Source organism: Engystomops pustulosus, chromosome 6, assembly GCF_040894005.1.
Source record: "Engystomops pustulosus chromosome 6, aEngPut4.maternal, whole genome shotgun sequence".
NCBI lineage: Eukaryota > Metazoa > Chordata > Amphibia > Anura > Leptodactylidae > Engystomops > Engystomops pustulosus.
In genome coordinates this window covers 56,327,811-56,340,956 of record NC_092416.1, presented here as the reverse complement: position 1 = coordinate 56,340,956, position 13,146 = coordinate 56,327,811, and the positions used below count along the sequence as shown (strand labels likewise).

At 42.1% G+C, this 13,146-nt stretch overlaps 1 protein-coding gene across 2 annotated transcripts in view; it reads left to right on the top strand.

Annotated features, from left to right (window-relative positions):
* Positions 1-13,146, top strand: part of CEP104 (centrosomal protein 104) — a 79,544-nt gene that overhangs the window by 31,713 nt on the left and 34,685 nt on the right. For both annotated transcript variants that reach the window (XM_072156198.1, XM_072156197.1), the window contains exon 12: positions 4,343-4,516. In XM_072156198.1, the coding sequence (XP_072012299.1) occupies positions 4,343-4,516 (174 nt within the window). The remainder of the gene's footprint in view (positions 1-4,342; positions 4,517-13,146) is intronic.

The window sequence follows — 13,146 nt, the reverse complement described above, 5'->3', positions numbered from 1 at the left end:
CTGAGCATTTTTTTAATAGTTGGTGTAACTTGTAGCTTCAAGCTCTGTGCATGTGACATTACTGCTTGTTAAGCCCTGTATGTGTAGGCCCCAGGTGGTTCTCAACTAGAAGCCACGACAATAGATAATGGGAAAGGGCCACATTATTGGGGATTTTGCATGAGCTGGCTGCGCGAGCCACAAAACTTAAACTAGGCCAGCTTTCCTATTGTCATTGATGAATGCAGATCTCACATGCTGGTGGCACATGGGCACCACAGGTCCATTGTTTCCAGGAAGTTCCAGTGTCTTTATATGACTTCGTGCCCACAGCCAAACAGGTTTACGGTATATTGGATTATATAAGTTCCCTAAATGGTCAGGGGCAGAGTAAGACTGCCATGGGCCCTGGGCTGTATGAATATTAAAGCCCCTACAAGTCTGGATTTACCTTCCTACATCTGGTACTAGAATCAAGCTTCTTGGGGAATGGAGGATGATTTGTAAAGCGCTACGGAATTTGATGGTGCTATATAAATAAAGATCTACGTTTTTAGGACCTTTTGAGGATCATCAAAGGTCCTGAAATGTATCTTCTGTATATGTGTATTCAGAGCCGGAACAGATGCATGAAGATTTCATGGGTGAAGGCAATTCTCAGTATAAAATTTGGTGTGTGGTTTGAGTGGCAATGGGCCCCCTAGTTACCACATATATTATAATCCACTACTGTAAATGATTTATCCTTGATGGTTCTAGTAGCCCCCATGCACAAATTGCATGGATTGCTGTGTGCCACATTGAAATCCCACAGAAGATGTGATACAAGCAGGAATATATGTTGTCTCATATGAAGAAACATAAGGGAATTGTGGTCCTTTGTCAAACACTGAGCAATGGCTAAGACTTGCAGTAACGTCTGTACATCCTTTGCGTATGTGAAGCTCGGCTTGGATAAAGCCATGGTTATATTTTCCAGGGCATTGCTGCCAAATAGACTTTAATGAGTCTGAATGACTAATTAAAATAATAAATTCAGATTCTGGGCATTGTGTTTTCATGTCGCTGCCATAGTGAAGCTATTGGAAGCTGCGCCTGACTGGATCCACAGCCCTTAGCATCTCTTTAGAGACTCCCAGTTTTTCTCATACCCACTATTTAGAACAAAGGGGTCTAGGATGCTCTGTATTTGTCATTTCCTCTGCTTTTCTGGATTTCAGTTCTGTATGAAGGACCGTGACAATGGTTATGAGTAATGTACGAGTAAGCGGAAAATCAACCACCCTCGGAGGCAGCCAGTGCTGGTTTAGTGGAGATGTTATCTTAATTGGTAGCAGCTGCTTTTGGGAAGTGGTCCACTAATATACGAGAGAGAGAGAGAAAGGATGAGCTGACTTTAAGTTCCATAATGAGAATTTTAAAGGGAGCCTGTCACCAGATTTTTACTAATAAACCAAATGACAGGTTCCCATAGCTTCATACTAATTCTTGGGCGCACTGTTTTTAGCTAAAACATTCCATACTTCCTATCCCCAGAAAATGAACTTTGTAATCCTACCTGTGTTATTCATGTGAGACAGTGTGTGTCTCCCACATCCCCCTCCTTTCAGCAGAGCAGAAGAAGACATCAGCTGAAGGGAGAGGGGAAGAGAGAGATGCTGGAGACACACACTGCCTTCCATGAATAACATACACCCCTTGTGACTTGCTTCTCTTTCTGGCAGGGTGCCAGGTAGAATTACATAATTGATTTTCTGGGGGTACACATTTTTTAGCTATAAACAGAGTGGGCAAGAGTTAGTATAGTGCGATAGGAACATGTCATTAGGTTTATTAGTGAAAATCTGGTGACAGGTTCTGTTTAAGTTGATCTCCTTAGCAAGTACAGAAAATGAGTACTTTCTTTATCTACCTCCATCTACTACTTCGAGGTTGCTTTCACATGTTGCATTTCAATTTTTGCAATTCAAACTCAACAGGGAGGGGCTTCCACTGAAACACTTGCTATCATGTGTGTGCATTGCAGGCAGGGGAGGGAGGGGGATGGTGGAGAATAGATGAAGAATGCATGAGGACATACAGGCACACACAGGCATCTTTCATGTTGGGAACTTAAAATTTCATAGTTGGTGGTGATTTCTTTTTCACTTTCTTTTGTGGAAACTATTATTTAGACACTTGGAATTGATGATTTGTTGATCTCCAGTTCCCCAAGGTTACATCACTTAAACTAGCACAGTACTTCAGGGCATTGTGTTTAGCGTTGCTTCCAGAGCTGGCTTCCCTTTCTGGCATGTCATAACATATGAAGGTACAGTTAAGCCTATTTCTACTGCCATAACTTGTTACTGTACACTGTAATCACACACTACATCATTACCAAGACATTAAAGGAAAACTCCAGGCAAAACTTTGTCCAATACAAGGTCTGAGGGGTCTGCATGGGACATGGGGAGATTTAGCATACACTGGCATTTTGTGCCCCCTGGCACCACCATATACAAATCAAGAGTCTCCGGCCTCCTGATATATTCGGCGGCTGGCTGTACTGGCGTACAATTCAGTACCCGGCCCACCTGGCCTAGAATTGCACTTCTGCCAGTGACCGTTCAGGCTTGAACAGTGGCAGCTGGCGCCGCCACCACCGCACTCCCTAACACCCCCCCCCCCCTCCCGGTGTGGATGTGGTGCAAGGGTAAATAATGAAAAAGCCTGATGGTTCCCTAGGAACTGTTATTATATCAGGGCTAGTACATCAGAAAACTGGCAAGGAAGTCCTGATAAATTTCCCCCACGGAATGTATCGCTACTCTTGTCCTGCAATTGGTTTTCAATATACTTTCTGTATCCATTCCTCACAGTTTTCCACATCTCTGCTTGTTGTCATTCTGTGGGAAATGTCATTATTTACATCCGGTGGATAGAAATCTGTCCCTGCTCATGTGATTTCTTTAAAAGGACACAAAAACTTGTCTCTAGTTACTACAGTAATTAAGATGAGGGGATTTGAAGTGACGCTCCCCCAGCAGCGCTTTCTGCTCCGGGATCAGACGGAGATGGAGAATGCATTACAACCAGCAACTCTTTGCACAAGTCCTAGAAGTCCTATTAAAAGAACCCTGTCAGTAGGTTTGGAGACAGGATATTTTTTTTGGGGGGGGGGGGTGTTCCATTTTTCACTTTCTATGTTTAAAAATCCATATCTTTTTTTATATTTCTGTGTACAGAGCTATATGATTGCGTAACAAATGTTCCTTCCTAATGACTGCATTTCATATTTTATGCTGTGTACTGGGAAATAAAAACGTTGATTTTGCCATTGGACACTGTTATTGCGGCTGTCACTGTGTGCTCCAAATGACACCTGTTCTTTGGGTTAGTACAGTTACGATGATAACAAATTATATAGGTTTTATAATGGGCTTTTAAAAATGTAAACCTTTTGTACAAAATAATAGGTTTTTCATTGCGCCCTATTTTGAGTCACAATTTTTCATATTTTTGTGTATGGTGGAGCTGTTTAAGGCATAATATTTTTTCTTCTATTTTCTATTATGGGGTTCACGGCCAGGAATAACCATTTTTTATATTTTGATAGATCAGGCGTTTGGGGCACAGCAATACCTGGCAGGTTTATGATTATACTTATCTATTTGTATATGCATTCTAGAAAAAATGGAGGGTGTTTTTGAATTTTTACTTTACTTTTTACTACTTTTTTATGAACACTATGGTGTTTGAATACTAGGGGTCTGATTCCTTATGCAATATGCTGCAATACAACTGGGGTGCCTAATGGCAGCACTATGGCTGAGCCCATGTGAAACTGATCAGCTATGACTAGAGAAACTTACAGGTTAGCTGTTTCCAGCAGTGATCGCAGTATTAAGCCGCAGATGTCTGCTGTGTAATATAGCACTCGCCTCTGCCCTAAATGACCGGGACTCGGCCTGTGAAACTTCTCCATATAGCCATAAGCTTTTGGGGATGTACATTTACTATGGGAAGTCTTTAAGAGGTTAAACACACAGCTTATGGTTTAGTATCCAACCTATATCTATACCAATTCTGTTCATCCTGGTTTCCTACGGACTCCTGTCTGGTGCTTCCCTCTCACGTGTTTGTTTTAGTGTCCGTTCACTTTCACGCTGGTGGCACCAGAGACCAATGATCTTCTCTTTTGGTTAGTAGTAACACCTTGGAGTGACCAGACTCTGGCATTGGCAGGTTTGGGACACTAAACGACTACTGATAAGGTCCTTTTAACCTTCTTTAATTAGAAATGTATTATCTGGGTTTGTTCTGAAATGAATTATTCTGCTACCGATAACTTCTCAAACATGCTTCTTTATGTTCTCCTCAGGTTTTCCAGGCCTCGCTAAGGCTCCTGAAAATGATCATCACTCATTATATTCCCAAACATAAACTGGGCAAAGGGGAAACCGCGCACTGTGTGGAGAAAACCTTCCCAGACCTCCTGTCCAGAACCGGTGATACCGCCAATAGGTACAGGGTAATGGCATCCAACTTCATTCAGGTATGGGATTACATATTCGGTCCCCTTCACAGACATATTCAGCACTGTCGTGGGGGAGGGAGAATCAGGTTAGAGGAACACTGTTTTCAGTATGGAGCATCTGTGGACCAACCAGTTGGACAGACTCCCAACACTAACTACTGGAAATCCCTGATGAAAAAACACTAAATAGGCTGCCACCACCCTGGGAAGAGTGAATGTGTTGAGCTTTTTCAAAGAACAAAGTCTCCTATTCCAACCTGACCATGGAGAGGCAGAGGTGTAAGAAATGGCAAATGTCCACTCTCCTGCAGAAAACATCATGGCTGAGTTGCTTGCTGACCCCCCTGGTGTTTATATTTGTCAGAAATAAAAATTACTGCAGAAAATACAGCAATGCAATTTGACTAAAACATTTTTTTTCTCTAAATGGTTTTATCTGCAGAGCTTCATGAGAGAACATTCCCCCTCCAATGTACACACCAGGGGCGTGACTAGGAGAGGCATGGCCCCATAGCAGAGAATATAGATATTTGTATACTACTCACACATTTATACACATAGGGGCACATTTACTTACCTGTCCAGTCGGGATAACCGCTGAGGTCCGCCAGAGTTCACCTTCTTTTTCCCGGTGTATGTGAGTGCATTGTCTTGCGACACAATTTGAATTGTAAATTCCGCTCTCAGTCCGAATCAGTCGGGTTGTCCGTCGGCCACGCCACCTTAGTAAATGTGCCACATAGTTCCTAAATGTGTGTACATAATATATACATTTACACACTTACACAGATCTGTCCCAGAAGCTGCTCATCATGTGGGGGGATGTACACGGCAGGAATAAGAGATGAGATCCCTAGTCCTGTCGTTATGCTGTCCTCTCCCCCGAAAGATGGAAGATGTGCCGTGTTATAAACAGATTGGATCAGATTTACTTACCTGGTCCTGTCGTGATCCCCGAGGTGCGTTCTCCGAAGAGGATGAAGTCCGTCGTGATTCTTCAAGATTGTGTGTCCATTTTCCTGCATGTGCCGCTTCCCTCACTGAGGTCCGCCGGAGTTCACCTTCTTCTTCCCGGTGTATGTAAGTGCATGTCTTGCGACACCACAATTTGAATTGTAAATCCCGCGCTTAGTCCGAATCAGTCGGGTTGTCAGACGGCCGCTCCCCCCGATTTGTGTTGAATGCAAGTCGGCTCGATCCAGCCAAAATCTGATTGCGTGCGCCAAAAACCCCACTGAAATGCGGTGCAAATCGGAAATATTCGGGAAACCCGACGAAAATGCACCGCGCGGACCCTTAATAAATGTGCCCCATTATGTTGTAAAATGTGCACACCCTCCATTCTTTTCTGTGTCTGGTCCCTGACACTGCGGGACCCATAGCAGCTGCTATGGTAAAGATGAGTGATGGCTACTAATGGCTCCCCTAGTGGTCACCTACCTTTTTTACACTCTGAATGGCATATTTTCTCAGCAAAGTAGAAAGCTGCAATCTGTCGTCCCAGCAGATTGTATAATTGATCTACATTGACAGATAGGTGCATATAATGTCAGCGGAGCACTGGATTATAATACTCGATGAAAGCCACAATGTAAATATCACTAGTAGAAAAAAAGCGCAATCTCTGGGGTGTGTGGTGTGAACAATACGTGCCTTGTTCTTCTGTCCTCCAGCCCCTCTGCCAGGGAAACAGTAACACTCTGTATTAACTCCCTGCCTTAGGGACCCGTGCAGTTATTTACCACCAGCCTGGAAAATAAAACACACGTTTCCTCTCGCCATAGACGCGTCTACAGAGTTAATAGGCTTCTTGTGAAAGCCGTAGCCCCCTCGCTCATCTCCCCGGTGGTACATGATTATTTCATGAACAGATTTTGGCTTTAGCACAAGGGATTCGTAATCGTAGACTTGAAAGTCATTACAGATGCACTCTTGTGCTGGTCAGACGTGACGCACCAAAGGGAACAGGCGCAAAAAGAAACTCTAGCAAAGTCTTGAGGCGAGATGTTTTTAATCTTTATTTCAAAGTGTTTTACTTAATTGGATTTGTTCAGATTAGTGCGCCATTATGTGAGGAAAGGGTCACATGATCCAGTGGCGGGGCAGAAGAAAGCTCCATTACTGGCACATAGCAAGAAACTGGAACACAAAGTGGGTGCCACTCCAGACATGTCAGAAATGGGCAAAGTGCTGTGACCCTTCTGGGAATGATGTCAAAGTATTGTGACATGCAAGTCATAATGATTGATCAGTTATTGGTGGTGATTGATTAAATTGGCCCTTACAATTGCTTGGGGCTGAACACTAATGTCCTCATGTCTTCATGCCTGAGAGTCAGTGGTGCTTGAATGTCCAGGTCAATTATTGGCGTTCTCTACTTGCTTTAGATATCACAATTTTTTATTCGTTTTTTATTTCGTGACATGTGAGATTTTAAATTGATAAAATAATTTCATTAATATCACTTTTTTATAGAATTAGCAGACAAATAACCAAAATATGAATGTTGCCCATTAATTTCTGTTATTAAGCGGTAAAATTTTACAAAGCTTTCCCAAAATATGTTATAAATATGGACGGTGTCTATCCATCACCATTTTCCAGGTTGAGAGACGAGGGCAGAGGGTGCATGTATTTTTGCAAAGTGTCTTCTGCAGCTCCATCTGCACTCTTACTTCAGCTGACATGCTGGAGGGGACTCACTTCGAACGGTAATATCTCCAAAGACGTGGCATCTAGCAAAATAATAAAGGGGATCATTTCCCCTTTAACCCCTTCCCAACTAGTACGGCACGCGGTGGGACCCGGTGCATGCAGAGGGCTCGCGGGCCGAGCCCTCTCCATAGCCTGTAAGTCTTTACTGCATATTGCATCAAAGGCTTACAGGTAACACCTGCTGCTAGCACCGATCACATTGTAATGAATGAGGAGGAAAATCCCCATATACTGCCATACCGTAGTATGGCAGTATATGATAGGATCAATCAGACAACCTAGGGTTAAAGTACCCTAAGGGTGAAGACACACATGGCGTTTTTGGGCCATTTTTACTAAGTGCGTTTTCAGATCGTAAAAAACGCATGGGTTAAAAAACGCATCCGTTTTTTAAAAACGCATGCATTTTTTGAAAACGCATCCGTTTTTGTCCGTTTTTAATTGCGCAAATTTGGAAAACCGGACAAAAATGCATGCGTTTTCAAAAAACGCATGCGTTTTTTACGATCTGAAAACGCACTTAGTAAAAACGGCCCAAAAACACCATGTGTGTCTTCACCCTAAGGAGTAAAAGTAAAAATAAAAAAAAGTTTTAAAAAAATTATAATAAAAAAACCTAAAACTTCAAATCACCCCCCTTTCCCTAGAAATGATATAAATAATAATAAACAGTATAATTCATAAACACATTAGGTATCGCTGTGTCTGAAAATTCCTGATCTATCAAAATATAATCACAGTTTTTCACTGCGTTTAACCCTGTAACGTAAAAAAGTGCCCAAAGCATAAAAAGTGATCAAAAGGTCGCACTGTCCTAAAAATTATAGCAATGAAAACGCCATCAAAAGTCACAAAAAATGACACCACCCGTATCTCCGTACAATGAAGTATGAAAAAGTTATTGGCGCCAGAAAATGGCAAAATCCCCCCAAAAAAATTTTGTACAGGCGGTTTTAATTTTTGTAAATGTAGGAAAACATTCTAAAACCTATACAAATTTGGTATCGCCGTGATCGTACCGACCCAAAGAATAAAGTAGACATGTCATTTGTGGTGCACAGTGAAAGCTGTAAAATCCAAGCCCACAAGAAAACATTGCAAATGTGTTTTTTCACCATTTTCACTGCATTTGGAATTTTTTTCCTGCTTCCCAGTACACGGCATGAATATTAAATACCGTCACTATGAAGTGCAATTTGTTACGCAGAAAAAAAGCAACCACAGAGCTCTTTATGTGGAAAAATAAAAAAGTTAAGATTTTTGAAGGTGAGGAGTGAAAAATGGAAGTGAAAAAACTAAAAGGGCCAGACTGTTAAGGTGTTAGGGATTAGGGAACTTGAGGTATCCACTGTTAAATTTATAGTAGGGAATTAAGAGCTGTATTTAAAGAAACTCTACCATTTGCTTTTATGCATTATGAACCAAACGTACGTTGTGAATGCTGTAGCTACACTGATGCTGAAACATATCTTGTTTAATCCCTGATCCGAGTGGTTTTGCTGAAAAAACAATTATAAAATTATGATAATGAGGCTCTGTTGCTCCTGTGGCTGCCCCGGCGCTCTCCTCTCTTTCCTAAATATGCACTGCTCCAGCCTTGTCCTGCCCAGCATAAGCCGAGAATCGGTAATCATTGTGTTGTCCCTGATAGGCAGAAGTAATCAATCGTTGCACCATCCCCCAACTGCTGTGTATGAGTCATTCAGCTCCGGTTAACCCCTTAACTCTCTGCGCCGTAGCAGAGGTATAAGGGATGTATGAATAGGGCTCACGTGCTGAGTCCTCTTCATACAGAGGTGGGGGTTTTTGCATTTTGCACAAAACCCCCACCGCTAATAACCGCGGTCGGTGCTTGCACCGATCGTGGCTATTAACCCTATCAACGCCGCCGGCAAAGTCGCCGGCGGCGCTTAAAAGACAGCGGCGCGCGGGCGCCGCCATCTTTTTTCCGATCGCCACACCCCCGAACGTCATCGGGGGGCGGCGATCGGTTACCATGGTAGCCTCGGGTCTTCTTTTGACACGAGGCTACATGGCTTATGCAGGTTCGTTACAATGAGCCAGTGGCTCATTGTAATGTATGACCTGCAAAAATGCCATATATTGCAATACTGTAGTATTGCAGTATATGGTAGGAGTGATCTGACCATCTAGGGTTAATGTACCCTAGATGGTCTAAAAAATAGTGAAAAAAAAAAGGGAAAAAAAACTTTAAAAAATAAAAAAATTTAATAAAATATTAAAAGTTCAAATCACCCCCCTTTCCCTAGAACTGATATAAAACATAACAAACAGTAAAAATCACAGACATATTAGGTATCGCCGCGTCCCAAAATGCCCGATCTATCAAAATATAAAAACTGTTACGGGCGGCGGTGACCTCCGAGGCGGGAAATGGCGCCCAAATGTTTGAAATGCGACTTTTACACCTTTTTACATAAAATATAAAAAATGAAATAAAAAATTATCAAAATGTCGCACAGACCTCAAAATGGTAGCAATGAAAACGTCGCCTCATTTCGCAAAAAATGACCCCTCACACATCTCCTTGCGCCAACGTATGAAAAAGTTATTAGCGTCAGAAGATGGCAGAATTTTTTTTTTCTTTTTTGTACACATTCGTTTAATTTTTGAAAATGTATTAAAACACAATAAAACCTATATAAATTTGGTATCACAGCGATCCCACCGAACCAAAGAATAAAGTAGGCGTGTTATTTGGAGCGAAGAGTGAAAGTCGTAAAAACTGAGCCCACAAGAACGTGACGTGTTTTTTTTTTTTCAATTTTTCCACATTTGGAATTTTTTTTCAGCTTCGCAGTACACGGCATGTTAAAATAAATAACATCACGGGAAAGTAAAATTTGTTACGCACAAAATAAGCCCTCACACAGGTCTGTACACGTAAAAATGAAAAAGTTATGGATTTTTGAAGTTGGAGAGCGAGAAATGAGCCGAAAAACCCTGCGTCCTTAAGGGGTTAATCCAGCCTGGACAGTTCAGGCAACCCCTGTGTATGTGAAAATAATGTGTTTATGTACGCCAGCCAGTCTGCACTCAGCTTTCCCAAGGTCCTGAATTTTATAATTTTGTTTTGAGAAAAAACACTCAGTTCAGGGGTTAGACAAGATATGTTTCTGCATCCGTATAGCTACAGCATTCTCAAGGTATGCTTGGTTCACAATTTATAAAAATTGTAGATTTCCTTTAAATATCACCATGTGTCTTGGAACTTTAAAGTGAACCTGTCACCAGCTAAACATCACTTTTGCAATAGGCTATAGGGATTTTAAAATTGCCTTCTTCAGAATTCTGCATCATTTCAGTAGTTTAGATAAGTTTATTTTAAGTTTATTTTACTTTACCTGGCTAACTGCCAGGTGCATGTGGTGAGTCCCTGGTGGGCAGCTGCAGCATGAGGATACACAGGCACCCCCCCTCCTCCTTCAGGACACGCCCCATGCTGACGGCAGGGAGCCAGGTAATGTCAAATAAACTAGTATAAACTACTGAAATTATGAAAAATGCTGACAAAGTCATTTTTAAAATCAGCATAGCAATAACTAAAAATCACATTCCTGGTGATGGGACCACTTTAATAATAATCTTATAATAATAATAATACTTATATACTGCCACCATATTCTGTAGCACTTTACAAATCACATAGGACATTACAGAGTGAAAACTGAGTCATATGGTACAATAGTGAGGACCCTATCTGCACAGGGCATGTGTAGTTGGGAAGGTATAGCCATATGTCAGTCGTGAAGGGGTTATAGCTATGGCAGTGTCAGTAGCATCAGATCTCTTGTGCTGCAGAGCTATACCTTACAGCGCCTCAGGCACTACTTTTTGGGGGGTCCCAGAAATAACAAATCTTCTGCTGTCAGGATCGCACCTTTGTCTACAATGAAACGGGCTGCAATTTTTTCAACTTAAAGGGGTTGTGACCAAGTTTGCAAGTTATCTCCAATCCTTATGGGTGAGTTTACATGTAAGAGTTAGTTTGTTAGTGTTGGAAATTGCCAAGTACAGTGCTTGGCTATCTCTTACTCCTCCAATAACTGTTTAAGACTACAATAGAGTGCCACAAGACAAACCATGGATACATTTCAGGTCCTCTCTCACCATTTATGATAAAGAAAGACGGCGCCGTACCTCTTCCTGGGTTAAACTGTTGACATTCCAAAAAGAATTTACATTATTCCTCATTGTGTCTTCCACCAGGGGATTTTCCTGGGTAAAGACAGTTGAGAAGGCGACATTCAGTAGATTGGCCCTTTCCTCATCTCCTTCCACCATGACCCCCATGTTATTTCTAAGGGGACCCACACTCTCTGTTTTTAGGTTCTTATCATTTATATACTTGAAAAATAATTTGGGATTATTTTTGCTCTCCCTGGCAATATTTCTCTCAGTCTCTATTTTTGCTGTTCCATTTATGCTTTTTCCCATAAGGCATGTGTTTCTCACAGGACTTTTTCAGAATATATGAGAAAAAGTCCCATTTTGGGGAGGGGGCTTTTGTCTTTGAGAACATTATCCCAGTCTATGCCTTTAAGGTCTTCCCTTAGTTGCAGAAAATTTGCCCTCCTGAAGTTTAGAATGTTGGTTGCCCCTTCTCTAACGCTCTAAGTAAAGCGTAATACAAAATCAATGATATTATGATCACTATTACCCTATCAGGTCTGTTGGTAAGGATAAGGTCCAGCAGTGCCCCCCTCTTGTTGGCTCCAGGACTAGTTGCGACAGGTAATTGTCTTTTGTCGTTGACAAGAACCTGCTACCTTTGAAGGACCTGCAGGTTTCTGCCCCCCAGTCAATATCTGGATAATTGAAGTCCCCCATGATAAGTACTTCACCATGCTTTGAAGCCGCATCCATTTCACTTATCAGCGTTTCCTCTGCTGCCTCCATTATATTTGGAGCCTTATAACAAACCCCTAGTAATATTTTATTATTCTTTTTCCCTCCTCTTATCTCCACCCATAGGGACTCCACATTTGCATTTGCGTTACTGATGTCCTCTCGCAAGACGGGCTTGAGGCAAGAATTCACATATAAACAAACCCCTCCCCCTTTTTTATTTATATGATCCTTTCTAAAAAGACTATAATCATCTATAGTAACAGCCCAGTCATAGCTACTGTCCAGCCATGTCTCGATGATACCCACTATATCATATTTCCGCTCCAACATCAAGAGTTCCAGTTCCTCCATTTTGTTTGTGAGGCTTCTGGCATTTGTGTACATACACTTTATATGGTTTTCCCTGTCCGTATTCCCCTATCTCATTCCAGCCCCCCTTTCTCCCCCATGGACTATGACGCTTCCCAGCTCTCTATCTACACTGTCTATTTGCCCTGCACAAGTGTAGTTGCCCTCCCCCTAGGTCTCTAATTTAAACACTCCAACCTTATAGCCATTTTTTCCCCCAAAACAGCTGCACCCTCCCCATTGAGGTGCAGCCCATCCCTACTGTAGAGCCTGTAGCCGACAGAAAAGTCAGCCCAGTTCTCCATGAACAAAAACCCCTCCTTCCTACACCAACTTTTGAGCCACTTATTTACCTCCCTGATCTCCCGCTGCCTTTCTGGTGTGGCACGTGGTACCGGTAGTATTTCGGAGAAAACTACCTTTGAGATCCTTGCCCTGAGCTTATGGCCTAAATCCCTGAAATCATTTTTAAGGACCTTCCACCTACCTCTTACTTTGTCATTAGTGCCAATGTGGACCATGACCGCTGGTTCCTCACCAGCCCCTCCCAGTAATCTGTCAACCCGATCCGCAACATGCCGAACCCAAGCACCCGGCAAACAACACACTCATTGTAAAGCATAATGTAAAATTAATAATATTGTGTGGTCACTATTACCCAGGCTCCCCCCAACATTTAATTTTGATACGCTGTCAGGTCTGTTGGTTAGGAT